We start from the raw sequence: 22,930 nt of genomic DNA on the forward strand, positions 1-22,930 counted from the left end.
ATCTTACCATCAGAAGATTTCTTCTTGCAGGTGCTAGACAGATCTAGTAGGACAATGCGGTGGGAGACTGGGTTAGCACCATTCCTCTCCCAAGTCTGCAAATACTGATGCGGTTCCCGCACAGCACTGATGTGCTTTGGAAGTCTTTTTGTCCTGTGAGGTTTGACAGAATATGAGGAACTAAGATTGCAGAAGGGAAGGCAATGGTCACATTGGCTGCTCTGATGAGTCTCATCGGTTCATGATCTGAAATGTGCGCAGGTTTAAATTTGTGAGTTACAACAGCACCCTAATTGCCACAGGGTTTGTTTCAAAAAGTAATTTTTTGCCACAAAAAGGAAAAGCCATTTTAAATACCCCAGTTTACTTAATTTATTTTTTCATATCTAAGATCTCCTATTTGTTACAAATTTGACCGAACAGGAGAGCAGTTCCTATTGTGTCGCACATCACAAAAGTAGTTCTGTGATGCTAATTAAGGATTTAAAATAACTAGAAATTTTGGCTTCATTTCTCCTTGTAAGTTAACACAGAAGTTTTTAAAGACTTCCCTTTAAAACAAGCTCTACAAACTTTAATTTTTATGAGAAAAAAGTCTGAGCTCCACTCACAGTCATTTGATTCTCAAAGTTCAGGCTCCAATATACTCCCTTAAAAGATTCATGATCAGCTCTTTGTGAATGAGTCTTCAAAATTATAGCAATAACAGCACAGTCTAGTCTTGGGTTTTCAAATCCCAGAGCGCTGAGCTAAAAAGCCTCACTTACCCAGGGGTATTCCACAGCACCCATAACCAAATAGGGGCTGGCAGCACCTGAACATACTCACAGAGGTTCCCATCAGCTAGAATGCGATGGCATTACAGTGCTTGAAGTAGTGAGCAAGCCAGTTACTAAGCAACCCTTGTCCTGTTTTGTTGCTGCATTATCTGCTCAATAATCAACCCATTCTCAGAAAATGAGAATGGTACTGACCTCTGTGACAGTGCTGCGGTGAGTAAATTCAGAGAAAAGCAGGACAAGAAACTGAAATCCACGGAACAGGTATGTTTATAAAGGACCTCTTCAAATGTATGCAGCATACACGACATGGAATAAAACAGATTTGCTTCATCATTTAAAACCAACAAAATCAGTACATATCATATGCTACCAGCTGTTTTACAGAAATAAATTACTATATTGTATACACAGCCTCTTCAACATCATCTGATCGTAATGGGCAGAAGAGTAGCCACTGTTAAAAAAGTGGAAGTTTCAAAAGGCAAAACCACCCCCAACGCTGCCTACAAGCCCAAGAAAAACAACCCCAAACTAAAGTAACAGCAAGCAAGAGGAAAATCTTAAATTTTCAGTAATTTGCAGGTAGAAACTTTTTTCTTTAGCTCATATTCAGATCTGTTTTGTTACAGTCTTCAGATACCACAATTGGATTAAAGAATCTGCTGAATAATTCAGTAAAGCCCAGTAGACTGAAGCCAAAGATAGCTGCAACTGCTCCTCCCTCAACTTAAAAAGGGGAGTCACATCTCACCTCCAGGGATGTCATTTACTCATCACCCTCTGAACTTGCACGGTTATGGCAACTAAGAGACAACACAAGGGATTCAAACATCATCTCCAGGCACTAAAACAGTAGTTTTTAGCATTCCATCTCCAAACTGCTAAGTTCTCTATTGCCATTTATTTCTTCTGTTTCATTCACTGTCAAGCTACTTCTTGGTTGAATCCTTGGCTCTTGTGCCTTTTATGTGAAAGGTAGGCAGATTCAAATGATCACTTTAAGAAACAGCTTGAAGGAAAAAAAATAAAACTGCACTTCATATTGATGTGAACACCTCTATTCCGTGCTGTAGTTTTAGCAGGGGAAAACACACAGCGACAAAATGATAGACATGGAATGTCACTTCATTTTACTTCTATTGCTTAAAAAATAAAAAAAAAAAATAGTGGAATTTTTCTGTAACTGAGGCTTTACAAAGAAGAAATGTTTCTGCAGCACTTCAGAAATCATTTTGGCCTACAGGTAAAAAACTTTTTTCTGTAACATCAGTTGCAACGTGTCCCTGAGACCACAGCCTTCTGCAGAATTCTCAATTTGATTATTTAATTTTTATTTAGCTTATATGGAGAATTATTTTTCAAAATAAAAATATTTGGCGACTGTGGAAAGCACATTTTTCACTTATGTATAAACAAAACCAGTGAAGTTTTGAAGTTTTTATAAGCAATATTCAGGCAGCTGTTAATGTTAGTATATACTGAATTTTATGGTATTTACAGAATTCAGCTTTAATCAGTGCGGAAACTTAGAAGGGAAAGTGTTATGTTAGCTCATATAACAAACAAGTATGTGAAAAATTACTAATATATATTAATTTTTGAGGGTTTTTTTCCTACCCTTTTCCTTTACCCCTTGATATAGTTGCAAAACAGAAGTCCCTGACTTACAGAGAGGTGGTTTTAAGTAAAAAAAAAAAATTTACAAGGTGGAAAGAAAGAAAGAAAATAGGAAATTTTGGGCAACAATGTTTTGGGGCATCTACCAAGCAAGGCAAGAGTAGATAAGATACCTGAAAATGCCTCAAGTTCTAGGGAGAAATGAAACACATATTATTACAACAAGGAACTCTGAGGATATGTATTGAAATCATAGCAGCAATAAGACACACAGTCATTATGTCAATATATAAAATTAAAACAACTCAGAGTTCTATACATATGCCCATAGTGCTGCCACTGGAATCACTGACGTTTCAACAAGGATTAAAATGATAACAGGCACTGGAAAATATAAAGAAGAAAATAAAAAATGCAAAATACCATCTATGAGTCTCCTGAAGCAGCAACAGTATTTGCACAGATGTGTTCAAGGGGATAACTAAATTGTTTCTAATCAAAAAAACCCAAACCTCAACAATTATATATTGTTGACTTTGTACTTTCATCAAGTACTACTAGGAAAAGCATACGGAACATTATCAGTGCAAAATATATTTTTCGTATGTTTCAAATGAAATGCAAACAGTGGTGACTGGCAAGTATATGAGTTTGAACAATAAATAGCACAGGAGAGTGCTACAACTCTCAGTATAGCTCTGAGAGTAATCTCTCATTAGTTAAGGACTGCAGATAAATGAAGACTAAGATACCAACAAATAAAGTTTTTCTCTTGTCACTGAAATGTCACTTACGCCTCCAGAGATGAGAAAGAATGCACTACTCCAGATCCATGAGCTACTGCTACTTGCTCCAGCACACCTTTAACAGTCATTCAAAAGAATTAAGAAACAAATTTATTCTTAAAATGAAGGTAGAAAAAATGCGCAGGAAATATTAACAAGTAATTTATGACAAAGTTGCTCAGTAGAAGTTAGTACTAAACAGGAACCACCAGTTCAAGTTTCAATAAAGCTTACATCCAGTCTCAGTTTCACTCTGAATGACCCTGTATTATTCTAAAATTGTCCATTTTAGGTCTTTTAATACACGAAGTTAGAATATAGCCAATTCTGTTACCTGGGAAAGACCAGGAATCAGCAGGGGTCAGATGGCTACGCCAAGGTGCCTAATCATGCTGTGCAGCAAGTTTTGTAGACAAAGTATGCTTAACAAAATCACATAAGCAAACACTCTGTTAGTTAAGCTACTGTCAGAGCAGACAAATGGCAGCAGACCACAGCATAAGAAATTAAGGCTAACGAGCTATATTGCAAATCCTCCTTTTGATTAAATCATGAAAATTCAACTCTGATTAAATAATAAGAATCAATTTCTGTCTTTTAACAATTTAACAATCTAAACACCATTTCAAATGTAAGCTACAAGCAGGATTTGTGTATTTCATGTCATTCTTTTTTTCCCTCCAAAAAAGTTAAAAATTCATTAAAAAATCCCAGCCAGTAGTATACAGCAACACCAGTCCCTCTCACAAGTGTTCTAGTGGTACCAGTTAGAGTAACATTTGTCTAGGAGTTAACATCCCTGCAGCAGAAATACTTGTATGTACTTGCCTCTATATGAACATAACGTGCCCTCTTAAAAGATCCCATTACTACTGAACAAGCCTGGCAGGTGTAAGCATCACCCCAGGCTGATTCACTTTGCCTCTCCTGTAAGATACACCTATGCAATCCAAATTTGCAGCTATTGATTTTTTAACTTAACATTTCCATGGCTACAGTATTTTTGTTTGTTTGCATTCATTATCAGAATCGCTACTAAAGCTAGTCCAACCCCTAGACTTGGCGGGCCACAAGGACTGAACTCCTGAGCAATTCCAGAAAGGAGAGGGGCAACTATACGTCCCACTGATGTCACAGACTGTCCAACACCTAGGAGCGTTCCACTGGCCTCATTCCCACCAATGGTCAATTCAAGATCAATGATACAAGTACGACCTATAGTAGTTGAAAAGGCTAAGAATGTGGAAGACAAAATGACCATCCATATGCTCAGCGCTGATGCATACAGGAAAATCAACGTGCAGGTAAGAGTGCTGGAGTGCAACAAAAGTCTGTAAGTGTTGTGCTGATAGAGTCTCGTTATTGGTCCGAGCAGACAACCAGCCAGGACTCCAAGTGCACTGCTGTAGCTCAATAGGTATCCAGAGAACAAGGCTTTCACCCCAAATCTCTCCTCCAAGGCCAGACTAAAATTACTATAGTACAGCAGTATAGCAACAGACATCAACAGCCGCACTAAAAATACATCCCACAGATCAGAGCAGGCAATTCCTTTAATCCTCTTCAGCACTGTTGCAACTTGGATCCACGGAGACTGGAAAAGACTATCGCTTGCCACAGCTCCATTAGTTCCTGATTTCAAGTGCAGGTCATGATTTGCTTTTGCCGAGAAGCTGTCTGTTCCTTTGTTGCCTTGTTGATGTTCCCTATTGCCAGTGTTTTCTTCACTCCAGGGTAACATCCAGACAAGACCTAAATAGGGCAAGAAATTAGCTGATTTCATTCAATTACATGAACTTTACATGGAAGACATTAGTTTGATTGGAAGTTTACTTAAAAAAAAAAAAAAATTTGATTAAAAATTTTACTGTAAAAATCAAAATTTAAAAAAGGACTTCAACAATCATTCCACTTTAAAAAATTACAAAGATTACGTCTAGTGTAACAGTATCAGTTCAACTTTAAATGCGGTAAAAGCAAGGAAAACACTGAGCTGCTGCACTCGCAACATATAAACGCATCTGAAGGCTAAAGCCAAAATTCTAATTTCTGGTCTTCATCTTTGGGCACATTAAAACTTCCCATTCCTGTGTCTGAATGTAAAAGTGATATATACAATACAAAGGAGAAGCATCTGGAGGTTATCTGTTTCAAAATTCCCTCTCTTCCACACAGGTTCAAATTCAAAAGATAGTATCAGTATACAGAACACGTATGCCATAGATGATAAATGCATCATGAATTCAAGGTATTACAAACAGCATAAAAACACAAAAGTGAGGAATGAAGGGCTCCAAGATGCAAAATAGGACATGCAACTTACCAGCGTTCAGAAGGAAGATAGAGGCACAGATGAAGGATGCTTGATAAAAGCCATCTTCCAACTCTGCAAGGTAGCCGCCGACTACAGGCCCCAAAATGAAGCCCACACTAGAGGCTGCATTGAAGCGCCCCATTACTAACGGGCGGTCTCTCTCAGAAACCAAGTCAGAAAGCAGGGCTTTAGAGATGGAGAGTGTGTGTTTGAAAATACCTGCAACATAATATAGGCAAAATAATAAACATGTATTGCTCAGTCCAAAAGATTAAAAGAAGCTATCTGAAATATCAGTGGTCAAAATCTCTAGAATTGATAATTTTTTAAGATTCCATTAACAACAAATTTTTCAATGCTAGAGTCATGCAGCACATTGGGCCATGACCATCATCCTGACTGTTCAAAGATTTGGACTTGGAAATCAAAATTGTTCAGTCATCTGTGTCGAAGGACTGCTCCTGCAGCCTTGCTGAAAGAAGTAACTAAGCTCAGTGCTGAAGCACACTAGGAATAAAATAGCTGCTAAAATAGGAACTTGTGGGTGGGTTTGGGAACATGGGGTAGGAATGGCTTGTCTGTTTATGAACACAGCTCTGTACCAACTTTGCTGAGTATGAAGATTTCCAGCGCTGTAACACACCAAATTCATATGGGAAACTGGTGGGTGGCAAAAGAAGATCACAGAAGGGTAAACATACTGCAGGAATACTAATAATGCAATCTTTTATGTTCCTTCCCTCTGATCAGGCCAATGCTGCCACAGTGCTGTTAGCATTGAAAAGTATTACCTCTACTGAGTAATAAATATCAACCAAATAATTCATTAGCAAATTGTCTTCAAATTAGGAAACAATATTAACAGTTCCTAAATCAAAACTATTGGCCATAAAAGTGCCCTTTAGTAGATGTGTTCATAGTAACAGCAACGCTTACATCAGAATATATGCAATAGGTGTTCAGCTATTTTACGAACTCTGATACCAACCCTGGCAGAAACTTAGCTTCAGTGCTGCAAACATATGTGCTTTCACACAACTTAAATATTCTGTTGAAGCAGTGACCTAAAATTTCAGCCAAATTTTGTTGTATCACTTTGAGGTATATTTTCAGCATGAGAAAAAACAGTAACACACATATCATTCCATTCTCCATTGCAAGTGTAGGCCAAGATTTCCAGCAGTGACCTGGTGTATTGTGTACCTGTTATAACCTTACAATAGCCTTTCAAGGAATTGCTGCACTCCTGTTCTCACAAAATTTAGCCATTCAAGGTGGCATAAAACTTGTGACAGTTGTTGAGTATACATTTCAAATTATTTTCAGAAAAAAAGTAACAAGAACATTTGATTTGTAGAGATTTTTCCATTACTAGGGTTCAGCTGGTGCTGCTGGGTGATGATGCTATGTAGCCATCCACATACCATGACTTCTCTAGTAGTAATTCTCAAGCTGAGACTACAGCGAATTTAAACTGCAAAATGCCAAGTCTTTACTCACCTACAGGGACTCTAGAAATGGCAAACAGGAGAACAGTGGTGGATGTTCCAAGAAGGAAGTAACCCAGTGCACTGAGAAGAATACATGCAAGCAAGGAATACCGTCTTCCTACTATATCACTCCAGCAGCCCTTTCACAAAACCGGAAATTAAGATTAGCTTTTTATAACATTTAACTATGTACAGTGAACAACCAGTAATTCTAAATTAAATTGAGAAAAAGAGATCAAAGGACTGTCAATGAAAGCTTAATAAGCTTATTACACAATATTCCTAAGTGCTCAAAATCTGGAAGACATAAGCAGAGTTCTGCCCTGCTGGCAGTGCACTTGCTGAAACTATGATTCCATTTAATGTCATGCACAGACCTTTTTTAAAAGTAATTTATCTTTTTAAAAAAATAAATTCCTGCAATAAACACCATGAAATATTAGCAGTAGGAGCCCTCTGAAAATGTGACCACAATCAACCACAAGTATTTGTTTGCATCAATGGTCACTATGTACTTAGACACTTGTTGAGCATCCTAAAAGGAATGATCTTAGCTACAAGGAGCCTGTCATCCAAGAGCAGACAAGTAGCAAGTAGTTATGAGAAGGGCAAACAGTAAACTTGCATGTCACATGTTTATAAATCAGCTTGATTCCAAACAGGAAGTAGGTTTTTAAGACAGTAGGCAGTGGACTTCCAGTTCAAAGAAAATACCACAGGATTATAGAAGCAAATTATCCCAGGTGGCCTGCATAACAAACCCTGAAACAGTTTTTTCATGAGACACTCCAAATCTGCTCTCTTGAAAGCTAGGAGGTACCAGGGTAATATTAAAGGTGCTCCTGGCTAAATATAGGGATTGATAGGTAAAGCATGCATTCAAGAGGTTTAGTCTTTGCACTCTTGCTTAGATTAGGATATAAAAAATCAAAAGCTAATAGAAAACAAACCCAAACAAAGCTCAAAGATGTAACACATTCATTTAGGCCATATGTCAAATTACAAGGCACTGTCCATTGAGCAGGGAAAGCAAACTCTAGGTGACAGGCTTACGAGGCGCTGGCTCGTGAGACTGCTTTTTGGACAGGCTACTGCACTGAAGGTAACTGCTTTTACTAGCACCAACACTGAAGACAGACTGTGTGACTGCGACATGCTCAGTAATGTATCTGAGCCCAAATCTGGATTCTAGTTTTTGTCTAAAGACTGTATTCTGTTTAGTTCTGAAAAAAATGGCAATTTCCTATAAACAGAACAAACACTTTCCACACAAACTAAAAACTGGATCCTCCAATCAAAAATGCTTATATGAACACTATAAACATTTTCAAAATGTCAAGAAACACTATTATTAACCTCATCCTTTTCGCCCCCTAAAACCCACAGAAATACCAACATACTCAGGAACGCAGTGTTAGAACTCACCACAAATGTGCTGGAAAATAGTTGCATTATACCATAAAGAGATCCTAAAACAAACAAGTAAAATACCAATGTTAAAAATTAAACTCACTTTTTATGTGAAAGTGAAAACTGCACAAAATTTTAAATGAGGAAACATGAGAGAAATTCTAGGAATAATTTACTAGAAGGATAGGAAGCGGGAGCAGGACAAACCAAGGGTGGAGTTTAGCACATAACCAAGGAAACAGTTTCAGAAATGACAAAAAAAAACAAATGCTGAAAACTTATAAAACTATGTAATGTAGAAGGATGTTGCTTCATATGGTGTATTAAACAAAACAGACCTTGGCATTTATAATTGCTTTCTCAGAATCGGGAGAGAATTTCATTACTGGGAGGCACTAATTGCTTTCCACTTGGCACTTCAACCTATAACAAGGCACCACAGAAGCCCTGAAGAAACCACAGACCCTGCTCCTTTGTTTTGGAGGCTAAAAGTTTAGCAGCAGTTAGTGACAGAAGAGAAGCACAAAGAGAAGCATCTGCCAGGCTCTTTCATTTATAAGAATACACCTCAAAACCCAGTTTCTTTTAAAGTTAAAAATCAAAGCAGACTGTTGAAATGAAAACATATTTTTGATGAATTGCTGCTTAAAATACTACCTTGTCAACTCAGAGCAGAACTGTCAACTCAGAGCAGAACCAGAACTATTTCATGAAAAGTGCTAAATTTCATCCAAAATAAAAAGCAAGGTAATGAAAAACTGAGTAACAGAGCCCATGTCAACCACACATAGCTATAAAGAATATCATGCTTGTATCATTACAAACCATAAACAGTACTGTAAAATATAAATAAGAACTTTAGAACCACAGAATTTATCTTACTACTTCATTTTTTTAAGATAAAATTCCACACCTTCAGAATTTACTTGCAAACATTCCTTAAAAATGTGCCAAAAAGGCAGCTCCAAGGAATTTAACCAAACTGGGAGCAATCATAGGCATTGGAAGGCTCAGGAGAACCAGCTGCAGAATTAGTTTGCAAAGTCTGTAACAATAAAAATAAAAGCAACACCTCTGACTCCCCAGGTTGCTGAGCTGTGAATTCTTGGATGCTGGAGAAGCATCTGCACAACTGTTACTGCAAGACTTCCTTATTCTTTCCAAGAATGCTCTTTCCCAAGCACCTGCTTTTGTCTACTGTCAGTATGCAAGGCTGGACAGCTCTTTGGGTCTAACACAGTATGGCTGCCCTCACAGTTTCACTTGGAAATTGGCCTGAATTTTTATTATGCTACTAGCAAGGAAGAGTTATATTACACTGTCCAACTTGCAGTAAGGCATAATCCAGTTTACATTACCTTATTCTTTGGTAAATTAATCGAGTACTGCAACTCACCTATTATTCCAGCAACTGTATGACTTGCTCCCAGAGATTTGATATGGAGGTTCATTAAAGGAACAACCATGCTCACACCAAATAAATCCTGAAAAGAAGGCAGGAAAAGTTTTAATAACTAACCATTTCTACAAAGATGGTGGCAACCTGACTTAATAACAGTCAATATTTAAAAAAAAAAATAATTTCCATATCAATGCAAGATTAAAAGAAAATTTTTCATGGCCAATGTGGTATGTTGTAACCTCTACAATGCATCCTGTATGTACAAAATTACAAAACCACATAAACTGAAACATAAATAATTGCCTCACAGAAGAGTGAAAACTATGATAACAGCAGTTCTCTTCCCCCTCCAAATACAATCATTCTGAAGATATATATTTAAACAGTTAATATTCTTTAATATATATTAAACTTTATCTGTTGAACAAGAAAAGTACTTGGTACTATTATTTTGAATGTAAAGTGATCTGTAATTTCAATCACCCAAAAATACTTTTTACTTATGCGAAGAGAGTATATTTGGAAAGTCTACAGTATTTTAACTTTCAACCACAATGGGGAAGAAGCTATGGTAGATCTAAACCTACCTAAAAACTGCTTTTGTGTATAACTAAAGAAATGCGGCGAAAAGACAGAAACATGAAAAAAAAAAGAAAAAAAGCAAAGCATAAGTGAAAAATGTTTTGCAAGAGGAGGCGAAAGGACACTGCCCATCCTGAACAGTGTAAGGATCTCCTACTCATTCCTTTTGATTTTTTATCTTTTGTTAAGATAACCACATTGACCCAATAGTTCTTTCACTACCTACTATCTGGCAAGCCTTCAGTGTTCTGTATCAGAGCAGAATCTTACAGAAGATCTATTGGAGCAAGATCACCTTTTATCAGTGACTGAGCTGAACTAGACTAGACATTCATTGTATGCCCAAAGACTGAATAACTGTAACAATGGGTATCATTAAGTAAATTCTCACAGTCTGTCATTATAAGAATCTTTTGATGGTTGAAATTGAGACTTACAAGGTTAGAATCATTATTAAATACATTAGCATGAGCAAAGAGATCACACGACTTATGAAGATCTTCAATAACACAATCTTAAGTGTCATCTGCAAACCTGAAGAGAGGTTCAATGACCTCATCCAGGTCCTCGATAGAGACATTAAAAACGACAAGTCTCAGAATATACCCTGGTAGTACTGGACTTGTCATGGGCATGCAGGTAGAGCAAGACCCATTAACTGCTATCCTCTTATGGGTAGTTATTTCTCATTTCACCTATAATTTCTTATGTCAAATAATAAGTATGCTGTATTTGCTTCGTTAGAGGAAGCTTGCATCGCAGGCAACAGCTCATTATTACAATATTTCACCACACTCTACACGCTCTAAAAGGACACTCACTTGGGCTGATTTCAGTGTGTACTCCAGCTTGGTGTCAGCAAGGTACTACAGGGTTGGAGAACCACAGTGTTTAAAAGTGAGCTAAGAAGTAAAGCTTGTTCCAACACATCTTTTCCTGGAATATTTGCTCCAGGACACACACCAACCAGACCGTTTCTATTGCCCAACCTAAAGGTAGGTAAGAGAATATATCTACATTTTGCTGTGCAAATTTGTACTAATTTTGTATTAATTTTCCAAGTTATCCCTTTTAATTTAAAATTAATTAAATGACTTTTTCCCAAGGCTCATGAATCACTACAGAATACAAATCTTTTATAAAGTGCAGAAAGAACTCTATGTTCTTTCAGTAAGGGGCTTTTCTCTAGAAAAAGCATGGATTTTTTTTTTTTTTTGTTTACACCGACCACTGGTATTTCAAAGAAACAAGGGCCAGCTCTCTAGTAAGAATAAGGCAAAACTTTAAGGGCGCTGCGCTATTCTATCTCACCCACGGGATAAAAATGATCCCTTTGTATCAAACTGCAGGACTGCTTGCACGGATAAAACAATACAGCCGCGACAAGCCACTATCGCCACAAACATTCCAACTCCAGAAAAGCAGCTGGAGTGATGTACCTCAAAACCCGGCAGCTTTATCTGGGGCGTGACGGGGGGAGCCCGCTATGAGCTGGGACGCTGAGGTGCCCACCAGGCACCGGGGGGCGTGGGGGGTGTGTGTGTGTGGGGGGGGATTGTGTGTGTGGGGGGGTGTTTGGGTGTGTGTGTGTGTGGGGGGCGTGTGTGTGGGGGGGGCGTTTGGGGGTGTGTGTGTGGGGGGTTTGGGGGTGTGTGTGTGGGGGGGGTGTGTGGGGGGCGTGTGTGGGGGGCGTGTGTGGGGTGTGTGTGTGGGGGGGGTGTGTGTGTGGGGGGGGGTGTGTGTGTGGGGGGGTGTGCCTGCCCGACTTCGCGCTTTGCAGCACCTCCTGACAACCCCGCGGGCACCTCACAGCTCCGGAGCCGCCTGCGGGGCCGTCCCCCTCTTCTGCCTCCAGCACGGCCTCTCCAGCGGCTGCCCCGGAGCCGTGGGGCCGGGCAGCGGCTCGTGTGGGGCGGGGAGAACTCCCCTCCCCAGGCACGGCCGCCAGTCCCAGGCCGCGCCGGAAGGGCCCGCGCGCCACCGCTCGCCGCCTCCCCGCTTACCAGGAAGCCGACCGCGTAAAGGCACCGCACGAAGCGGCCTGACGCCGCCACCGCCGGGCTCCCCGCGGTTGCCTGCCCTCCATCTTCCTCCTCCTCCTCCTCCTCCGCCATCCGGCCGGCGGCAGCGAGCCCGCGTCCCGTGGCGGGCGGCGGCGCGGCGGCGGCGCCGGGCATGCGCAGTGCCAGCGGCGCGGCGGGAACGTGGAGGCGGAGGGGCAGGCAGCGGGGCAAGCCCCGGTGTGTGGTGTTCGCGTTCACGAGTGTGTTCTTCATGTTGTCTTTTTTTTTTTTTTTTTTTCAGGCGAGGAGGAGTAAGGATCTCTGCGGGTTTTGGAGGCCGTCGGGATCCCTGCCCGCCCGCTCGTGCCCCCACCTGTGGGACTTTGCCCTTCCTGCCTCTTCTGGCGTGTTGACCCCTGGAGAGTTTTGCAGCTCAGGCCCGAGGCGCTACGGAGAGCAGGGAGGGCTAGATAGTTGAAGGGGCTTTGGAGGCAGAAATACGCCCTACGAACGAGCTAACAGCCCCCCTGCACCGCTCCCTCGGTTGCTGTAGGATGGCTTTTGAACCCGGGCACCTCCGAAACTGCCTCCTTCCTTGGGAAAAGAGGCCCTGTCCCACCACTGCTGCTGTTGCTCGGCCCTCGCGGGGCTCAGCCCAGTGCCTTCATCAAGTGTTTCTGACGGCGAAGTGTTTTTGTGCCTTGTTACATGGCTGGCAGTTGTGGTACTGAGCCAGAGAAGAAGGGCATCCATCCCTCTTCCTGATTCGTGCATACACTGCTGTGCTGCGTTTCCATTAAAATCCGGGATAGATGGAATGGTGGATAGCTATTATGTTATAACGTATTTGCATCCACAGAAGTAAAACTGCATTCTTAAATCTCTGAGATGCACAGGTGGAAGGGACTGTCACGTGCAAAATACCTTTACGCTGGAGACAGAGGGAATTTTTTTATACAGCTGCTAGGCCAGAGGTCAATGAAAGGGCTGCAGTGTTGAATACTTCAAAAAAATCCAAAAATGCACAAGGGAACAGGAGACAGTCTAACTTGTTCTTAATTATCGGTAAGAAGAAGCTTTTGAAAAACGATGATGACTTTTAAATTTTAAAAGTTAGCACCAGTTGATAAAGTTTGAGAACAATCAGTAACTGACAGTAGGATAACTTTAGTTCTATCTTTGTGTTTTCAGAAGAAATAAATATCACAGGATTGGGGGTCTTCAACAGATCTAGGTCACAGAAAAGAAGAAGGGAATGTGGTTTTCCTTGTGGTTATGAAGAATTAAAAAAACAAACCCCCAAAACTGGAAAGCAAGATGTATTTCTAGATACACAGCTTATTTATAAGATACCAAGGCAAAGCTTAGCCTAGCAGGTGTGTAGGGACAAAGACGTTATCAAGAGTCTCCAGAATAACTCAGTTGTTTAATATCCCAGTGGCTGTGATGCTTTATAGTTGGCTTAACCAATACATCCTATTAATTTAGCTCTGAGGCCACTTTGAATAACAAATCCTCTCAGTGAGATTTTAAAAATTCTGGATATAACATTAATGGAGATCATGGTTGCATACAATTCCTCTGAAATGAACAAAATGGTTACAAGAAATTGAAATATTAGAGCATCATGGGAATTGACACTACATTGTCTGCTCAATATTGCACTAATTTTACCCTTAGTAATTTTAACTCTGGAAGAAATGGAAAAGGCCTGAAAATTTATGAGAGGAAACTATTAAAGTGGTGGATGATTAAAAGATGTTGCAAGAGTTTGGGTACTATTCCTGGGGTACAAGGCAGATTGACTTTTGTGCAAACACTGAGCCCAAGTGAAATTTTTGAGGTTCTATGTAAATGTCAGTCTCTGCTCTAAGAAACCAGAGTTAGCAAATCTGTATTCTTAGATTTTGAAGACCAAAATGTTCTAATATAATGGGGACAAAATATTGTAGGCAGGAATATTGAATTCCCTGACAATGAAAACTCTTTCTTAGTTTTGTCTGTTATTTCAAGCTATCTCCGTGCAGAATGGCTTGTAAAGCAGAGACTAACTGAACTTTTCGATGCTCCAATAACATTGTCAATGCAAACTGTTCACAGAGAAAAAAAATATTTGGAAAACATACGTGTCTTCCTTTAACAGATCTCTTACTGCTTTTGTAATGGGAAACTTGATTAGATTATTAAAGAATTGTGCATATTACATGTTTACTTTTGCATAATATATATAAAAAGGGCATTATTATATAGTAATGTGGCAAATATCTCTGTTACCTTTGAACTGAAGGCAGTTCCTGCTACCTCAGAGGTTCCCACTTACGTTCTGTCATTGCAATTACAAAATAATTGCAATAATCCCAAATAAAGAAATCTTAAGCTAATGTTCCCAAATAAAGTGATGGTATGATTGATAATGGAATGAACTAACAAAGGAATGAAGTACAATGAAGACCATTTATCATGGTCTTAAGGAAAATAGAACCAGTGTAATATCTTTGGGGGAGAATTACATAGTTGGTTGATTAAAATGATATTATAAATATAGTATACTTACATTACTTTAAGATATTTGACTTGTTGGTACTTTAAGGTGTCCGACTTGTTACTGGATGATTCTTAAAGACAGTAGAGCAACACATACTCAGAAATGGCAAACAGCATGTAGGTTCAGAATTGTTTGATATGTCTCCAGACTGTATTTGTGAATGGATAATCTTCCCTGAAGAAAGGGTATGTCTAGATGTTCCTCTCATTTCTAACCCTTTTTCCATGACCTGGAAAAAGAGATAGAATCAAAATTACTGATTTTATGGGTAATGCTAGGGCCAGGAAAATTATGCAGACTACTGACACAACACAATCTGAGTACTCGGCTTTCCTGATATATGAGTATTCTAAGTGTAAAGGAACAGCTAGAAACAAAGCCTGATGCACCTTTAAGGGGGTGCACATCTCTGTTGTGGCAGTCAGTGATTACAAGATGAACTTGGTAGTCATAGTAAATAACCGGTGACCATAAGTTTTTATTGCTATTCTGTAGCCCAAAAATCGAACTTCATCTTCTGGTAAGAAAGAGAGGAGCCTAAAGTAGAAAAGCAGGAAAACAGTTATTTGTTCTGAATACTAATGCAACATTGTGTCTAGTTCTGCTGTCCTAATTGAAGAGCAGTGTTGCATAAATGGAGAGGGTTAAAAAAAAAAAAAAAAAAAAAAAGTTACTTTAATGACAGAAGGAACATTTCTTACAGTGTTGGTCTGCTGGACATTGGACTGTCCTCAGCCTTGCTTAGTAGGCTGCTCTTGCCTCAAATTTTGTGTGGGAGGAGAACTGGTCTGGGGGAGAATGTCTGAGGTTCAGTTTGCTAATGCGAAGGGGTGAGGGATCCGCAGCCCTTTACTAAAAACATCCACTGTGGTAAATGCTTGGTGTTACCTGCCAAGCAAGGGGTTGAGATGGTCTGCAGCTGCCCTTCCTCAGCCAGCTCAGTGGCTGTGTGTGCTCCAAGCCATGACAAAGTGAAAGCACTGATGGAAGTCATCTGAAATCTAACAAAGTTTTGAAAAAAAAAATGCTTTCATTCCTTCAACAGGGAGAACATTTTAAACCTTATAAAGTTTGTAAAATACCTTTGTAAGACAGATCTAAGACAACTACAGCAATTTATTGCAGTAAATGGAACATATTCTTGGATTCCCATATTACAAATAGGTAAGGTCAAGACCCCCAAATGTACAATTTGTAATCAAATTTAGCGAATCTAACAATGACTTATTCCATTCTGGTTTACCGCTTCAGATCATTAGGGTAACATTCAACAGTCATTTCAACTTTTCAACTTTCCAGTGGTCCAGAACATTTTAAGAGATACTGTAAATGAGTCTGATTAACTGCTGTTAATCTTAAAGACATTTAAAGTGTAATGTCTCTGAAAAGATCTGCAGATTTAAGGAATGTGGAAAGAAACCTTTTGACTCCACCCTCAAAGCTGTAAGTGTTGGTGGGCATGACAGAGTGACTTAGAAAACATTTCTGAAAATCTTGTTAAAGGAAGGAATTAGGCATTGGGCCTGGTTCTCCCCTTCTGGAGTTTTCTATGGTAGCATAACTAAGACTACGTAGCTTTCCTTTTATCTTTCAATTAATGTTTAACAGATAAAATAAATATGCCAGGAATGGTTTAGATACTATTGATCCTGCTCTGGAGCAGAGGATGGCCTCTATGACTGCTTTTGACTCCAGTCCATTTCCTGTTATACTACAGTGCCCTCATTTCACCCCACCCCACACCCCCCACACACACCTCCAGCCCCCCGCCCTATGATTTATTCCTCCTGAAAAAAATCCAAAAATACGTGCCAAAAAGTGTCTGTGCAGTAGATAGAAGGAGTTACTGCCTCAGAGTGAGATCCATAATAGCTCCCTGCTGTGGAAGGGCCCATGTAAGACAGCAATTAAAATGGTGAAGAAGGGTGCAGCTCTTAATTTCTGACTACTTGGGGTGCAGGCGCATAACTATTTCCATGGGAAACTGCCTGGAACACCTCCTAAGATTAGGCAACTCATTCATTTCTGTGAAAATTGCATGTTGGGTGAGACACTTGTTTAAAGCACTGCAGGAAACATTAATGCTATTGGCCTGGCTTTCCTATAATTGTAAGAAAAGTTTAGAGTGCTCACCAAGGATGTGAGGAACTTGGATGCACCTTCTTGTACCTCTGATAGTTCTATTTATCTTACCCAACTTGCAGGGACATGGATTCATCACACTTTGAATCAGTGTTATGACTCAATTAAAAAAATGTGCCTTCCCATATTTTTACTTATTTTATCCAATGTAGATTTGATGTAAGATATAATGCAGAATGGGATACATGAAACAGTCACCCACTCACAATCATACTAAAGTTTTCTCTTCCTTTCTGTGACTGAATAAATCTGTGACGTTTTGTAGAGAGTCAGAGTCCTGAGCACAGAGAGGTTATGAGGCAGGGTCCAAATGCGATATGCACCCTGCAGCTTTGTTCATCTGGGTGGCTGCAAGTCTATCACATTTTCCTGCAGATGCTTAACAATGGATCCTGGATACATAAAAATGTGTAGATATAATGCCTCATAAAGAAGATTGTTCTTGGTGGTTTATTAGAGTTCCTGTTGAAGCTGTTGCTGGGATAGGGGCTGTTTCTGTCCTTAGGTCAGAAGGAGGGTACTTACCACTGTCTGTCTCTTCATGAGCTTGGTATAGCTTATGCGGAATGAATGACTCAGTGATACCTATGTTCAGAATGGCTTGATTTCATCCACGTGGAGGACTCGTCTACACTCTCTACTCAGGTTTTACATGAACCAACAATGTGCCCTTGCTGCAAGAAGGTGAATGGTATCCTGATCTGTATTAGGCAAAACATTACCAGCAAGTTGAGGGAGATGATCCTTCCTCACTACTGAGCACTGGTAAGGCCACACTGGGAGTGCTGGGTGCAGTTCGGGGCTCCCCAGTACAAAAGAGACATGCACATACTGAGGAGAGTCCAGTGTAGGGCCACTAAGATGATGAATGGGCTAGAGCATCTGTCCTATGGGGAAACACTGAGAGAGCTGGGACTGTTCAGCCTGGAGAAGAGAAGACTCAGGAGGATCTTTTAAATATATATATAAATACCTGAAGGGAGGGTATAAAGAGGTGTTGTGGTTTAAACCCAACCAGCACCTAGGTACCATGCAGTTGCTCACCCACTCCTCCCCCCTCCCAGTGGGATGGGGAGAAGAATCAAAAAAAGGAAAAAACTCATGGGTTGAGATAAGAACAGTTTAATAACTAAGATAAAATGTAACAGTAATAATAATAAAATATAATAATAATAATTATTATTATAATGAAAAGGAATATAACAAAAAGAGAGAGAAATAAAGCCCAGGAAAAAACAAGTGATGCACAGTGCAATTGCTCACTACCTACTGACCGATGCCCAGACAGTCCCTGAGCAGCAATCTGCCCCTCCTGGCCAACTCCCCCCAGTTTATATACTGAGCATGAAGTCCTACGGTATGGAATATCCCTTTGGCCAGTTCGGGTCAGCTGTCCTGGTCAGGCTCCCTCCCAGCTTCTTGTGCACCTCCTCACTGGCAGAGCGTGGGAAACTGAAAAATCCTTAATTTTAAATAAGTGCTACTTAGCAGCAACTAAAACGTCAGTGCGTTATCAACATTATTCTCACACTAAATCCAAAACACAGAACTGTACCAGTTACTAGGAAGAAAATTAACTCTATCCCATCTGAAACCAGGACAAAAGGACAGAGCCAGGCTCTTTTCAGTGGTGCCAAGTGACAGGACCAGAGGCAATGGGCACAAACTGAAACACAGGAGGTTCCATCTGAACATCAGGAAACACTTTATTACTGTGAGGATGTCTGAGCATTTGCACAGGTTGCCCGGAAAGGTTCTGGAGTCTCCAGCCTTGGAGATATTTAAAAGCCGCCTGGACATGGTCCTGGGCAACCAGTTCTAGGTGGTCCTGCTTGAGCAGGGAGGTTGAACAAGGTGACCTCCAGAGGTCCCTTCCAACCTCAATGTGATTTGTGGCCTGATTTACTGTAGTATTAAGATTAAAGTGGTCATATCTCAAACTAGTTAATCCAGCCCCCATTTTTGTCAGTGGAGAGAAAAAAGCAATTGCGCTTTTAGGACATGATTCATTGCACATTGAAGTAGTCATCCAAAAATAGGTCAGATGGACTGTGCTGTAAAAGTGCCGATATGACTGTAAAGGAAACCTGAGGTGACCAGCTTAATTGGAGACAGCTACCCTGCAGCTGTCTAGTGTTAGGTAAGATGAATTCCAGCCAAAGATTTAATGGACAAAGTGTACTATACCCTGTATGTTTGCCCAGCACGCTGCTGACAATTGATTGTGTAGGTGCAATAGATAACATACTGCCCAGCTGGGGACGATGGACAGGATGAGGATCTGAATCAGCGGGTGAGATACTCCATTGGTGTTCAGAATTTTTTTCTTCAACAGGAAATGGTCACTGAGGTCTCAGAAGGACTCAGCTCTGAGGCAGCTGCTGAAATTGTTTCTTGGTGTATAGTGAGACATGCAGCCAGTTGTAAAAGGCTGTTTTTAGATCATGGACATATCTGCCAGCACAGATAAGGAGCTGCCTGCCAATTCCAAGCACACACACAGGACATCTACTCAATCACACACAAACATAAACAAATAAACAAATACCCTCCCCCTCCCATAAACTAATCAAGCTTTTTTTTTCCTTCAGATGGAAAAGGAAGAAAGAAACAGCCTGCTATTATTTTGATTTGGTTTTTTCTTCTTTTCTATTTTTAAATACAAGGAGGGGCTCAGATACTATATTGAAGCTGAAGCTATTTAGACACATAAATAAAATATGCAGACATAGGAGTTAGTTTAGTCCCATCTATCTGGAAAATATACAGAAACAAAATCATAAAACTTTTGCCAGCTTTGTTAAATGAGATTGGAAACCATCCATTATGTGGGGGCCTTCTATCTTCACACTATGAATCAACAAAATCAATGAATGTTGGGCTTAATTAGCCAAATTGATTGTATATTAAAACGGATTTATTTACTTCATTGTCATTATAGTAGAGATAAATTTGGCTAAGTCATTTTGGTTTAAAATGCCTGTCTTTCTGTAGAAATTTAGGAGTTTTGGAAAGAGTTGGGGAATGACCTTATTTAAGATTCAGAATAACGATTGTTTTGGCTTGATAAACCTGGCCCTGTTTTCTCTGCCTTGAAACTTTCTCTCTTCTATTGAGAAACACTCAGAATTGAATTTATTTGAATAGAAAGTGCCCTGAGACTTTCTGTGAGTATTCAAGTAGTGGATAACATGAATTTTTAAGCTGACATAACAAGTCTTAACGTGGCTTCTGATTCATTCCTGACATAGCGGGGCATAATACTGGAGATGTTAAAGTATTTGGAAGATAGCACTGCCAAAGAATGTGCCATAAATATAAAAGAGAATAATTAAATTAGATCCTCTCAGGATGAACATGCTAAACTGACACCAGACTGTATGTACAGTATATTAAAAATAAATACTTGTACGACACAGGCAGTGATTCAGCTGTCATTTGAATTCAGTGAAACTTTTCACGCAAATTAATCTCAGTGAGGCTACCCATGACAGTAAGTTACTGATATATTTCTGACCTGAAGCCAGGTAGGTGCAATAAGACTGAAACCAGTAATTTTATTTATTTTATTATTTGTGGTTCAGTGGCTGAGTCAGGTGGCTGGAGTTCTCTTTTTACTGCGGATGTAATGTTGAAAAAGTCATTTCACCATTGTGTGCCGCAGTTTCCTTAGTTACAGGTATGAATAGCAGTGCATAACCATCTGTGAAAAAAGCTTTGAGAATTGTAGAGTAAAGCATAAGAGTGAAAAGTATTTGTATTATTTTCACTGTCAGAATTCACCAACTTTGGGTTTGTTCCCTTTTGCAGTACTCATACATAGCTCTGTCCAACTGGTATTTTGAAGGTTATAAACATATATCCTGTAACACTGAAAAATATCATTATTTAAGATGAGCCACATGGCATAATGTTAAACAGCACACCAGAATTAATTCAATTTTATCTGTTGTTTTTTTTTTTTTTTTTAAATGGATATCATGAAGAACTTTGTGTCATTGATTTTGTTTATGTTGTGACTATCTACATCTCTGGATTTCACTGAATAAAATTTCTTGAGCTTTGGGCCAATGCTTTGTAAGGCCACCCATACAAGAGCAAAATGGTTGGGAACTCCAGCCCACTGACTGGGATTCAGTTCCAGATTAAGACCTTTGTGTTCAGATGTCTCTGTGTGAAATAGGGATCTGTGCTGCCGTTAAGAGTCAAGGTCTGGTTAAAACACTTGGTAGTGCCTCCAGAATGACCTGACTAGCTAATGAAGACTGGTTTCAGCCATCTAAACAGAGGTATCTACCATCACTTTTGGATGGTGTGAACCTGGCCTGTAGTTGTCATTCGAGAAAGGTATGAGTCTCATCCAAGTCCCTTGTCATACCTGCCTACCAAATGTAGATGCCTTAGACATCCTCTAAGCATCTGATAGTGGGACATGACAATAAGGCGACTGTATCCCTCTGTCCAGGTTTGATTCAGTCACCATCACGTAGGGTCCTAGTGTCATTTGAGGTGAAAGAGGGTACCCAAGACCCCTGTGGGGGGCTGGCAGATATGGTTAAAACTGAGAGAGAAATATGCCCTTCTGGAGTGACAGCTGAGAGCCAGCAGGATACCCTGGGAACTAGCTAGAGCTAGGTGTCTGCCTGAGTGATTGAACTGAGCTGAGTCTAATGTAGGTTGTGCTGAACCACTCTCCAGGCTCCACTGACTGCATTGACTGGATTGGTATTGATTGTAATGGAAAGACATCTGGCTTTTGTGAAATTGTCTATATTTGGGCATGTTAGTCCTGAACTGGATCCTACCTTTTTTTTCTTTTTCTTTTTTTCAGTTTTGGACACTAGAATAGAATAGAATTAGAATTAGATTTAGAAATAGAATAGAATAGAATAGAATAGAATAGAATAGAATAGAATAGAATAGAATAGAATAGAATATTTGAGCTGGTAGGGACCTACAACAGTCTTCTAATGCACCTGCCTGACCACTTTAGGGCTGATGAAAAGTTAAAGCATTATTCTAACCTGCAAGTAATCCATTTTTAAAATATGCCTTATTTGCTTTTATAGCACATTCTGTGTGTTCTTTTTCCTGAAGATTTTTTTTCTCTGATAAACTACAATAAAACGTTGCTTTCCAAAGTGATGTTTCCAAATATCACTTTCTGCTATAGCAAGTGAACTTCATCAGTGGCTGTCAGGGAAAGCAAATATGGCAAAAAGAGTCTGTTTGACTTAAAATTCATTTACTGTTTTGCATACACTGAAACTGCAGTGCAAAAAGGCCACAAAATATCAGATATGCTTGTGTATGAAGTTAGTATAGTATCAGGTTTGAATAAAATAAGACTTGTAACAAATGCGAATATGGTGTTAGGCAGATAATGTAGTGTTATAAAAACACAGAGGACACATATCTGGTTCATCTGTTTAGAAATAAGGAGAGGTGGTAGAAACAGTCTTTTTCTTGTTTTCCTTGAGCACACTGCTACACTGTCCAAACAAATACTGGGATATTGGAAGTAGGGGTCACTCTGGAGACCAAGTCTGTTGCAATAAAATTTGTGACAAATGTTTTCTGGAGTAAACTGATTTCATCCTTTTTTTGATCCCATCACTTCCCAGCATGGGATGTCATGAAATATTTTCTACTCTGGTGATGGATAATGCCAATGAAATTTTATTAAGGACTGCAGGATCTCTGGTGCATAGTATAAACTCAACAAATCTCTACAGAAGCATGTCCTATATTCCGCTAGAGATATTTAGGAAGACCTGCTTGGCACGAAAAGAAGTTGTTCAAAAGCCTTTTTCTTGTGCCTTGAAATTGAAATGTGTTACCTCATCATCTTCCAAAAT

The 22,930-nt window shown here is 39.7% G+C and overlaps 1 protein-coding gene across 1 annotated transcript; it reads right to left on the minus strand.

Annotated features, from left to right (window-relative positions):
* Nucleotides 1-1,031: 1,031 nt before the first annotated feature.
* MFSD9 (major facilitator superfamily domain containing 9) lies at nucleotides 1,032-14,568 on the minus strand. The gene is made up of 6 exons (XM_074815134.1): nucleotides 12,386-14,568; nucleotides 9,795-9,882; nucleotides 8,414-8,457; nucleotides 6,999-7,128; nucleotides 5,508-5,717; nucleotides 1,032-4,936 (listed from the first exon to the last, which is right to left on the minus strand). The coding sequence occupies exons 1-6, from the start codon at nucleotides 12,656-12,658 to the stop codon at nucleotides 4,146-4,148; spliced, it is 1,536 nt and encodes a 511-aa protein (XP_074671235.1). The 5' UTR covers nucleotides 12,659-14,568; the 3' UTR covers nucleotides 1,032-4,145.
* Nucleotides 14,569-22,930: the final 8,362 nt, after the last annotated feature.

This window comes from Strix aluco, chromosome 2 (genome assembly GCF_031877795.1).
Source record: "Strix aluco isolate bStrAlu1 chromosome 2, bStrAlu1.hap1, whole genome shotgun sequence".
In the NCBI taxonomy this organism is placed as follows: domain Eukaryota; kingdom Metazoa; phylum Chordata; class Aves; order Strigiformes; family Strigidae; genus Strix; species Strix aluco.

What these genes read in the sequence shown, in the direction of transcription:
- MFSD9 (XM_074815134.1), bottom strand. Translation starts at nt 12,658, where the DNA reads ATGAAGAACACACTCGTGAACGCGAACACCACACACCGGGGCTTGCCC. An exon ending in TATTTTCCAGCACATTTGTG is followed by an intron (nt 7,129 to 8,413) that starts GTGAGTTCTAAC and finishes GTTTTGTGAAAG; the next exon opens with GGCTGCTGGAGTGATATAGT. An exon ending in CATTTCTAGAGTCCCTGTAG is followed by an intron (nt 5,718 to 6,998) that starts GTGAGTAAAGAC and finishes ATTATGTTGCAG; the next exon opens with GTATTTTCAAACACACACTC.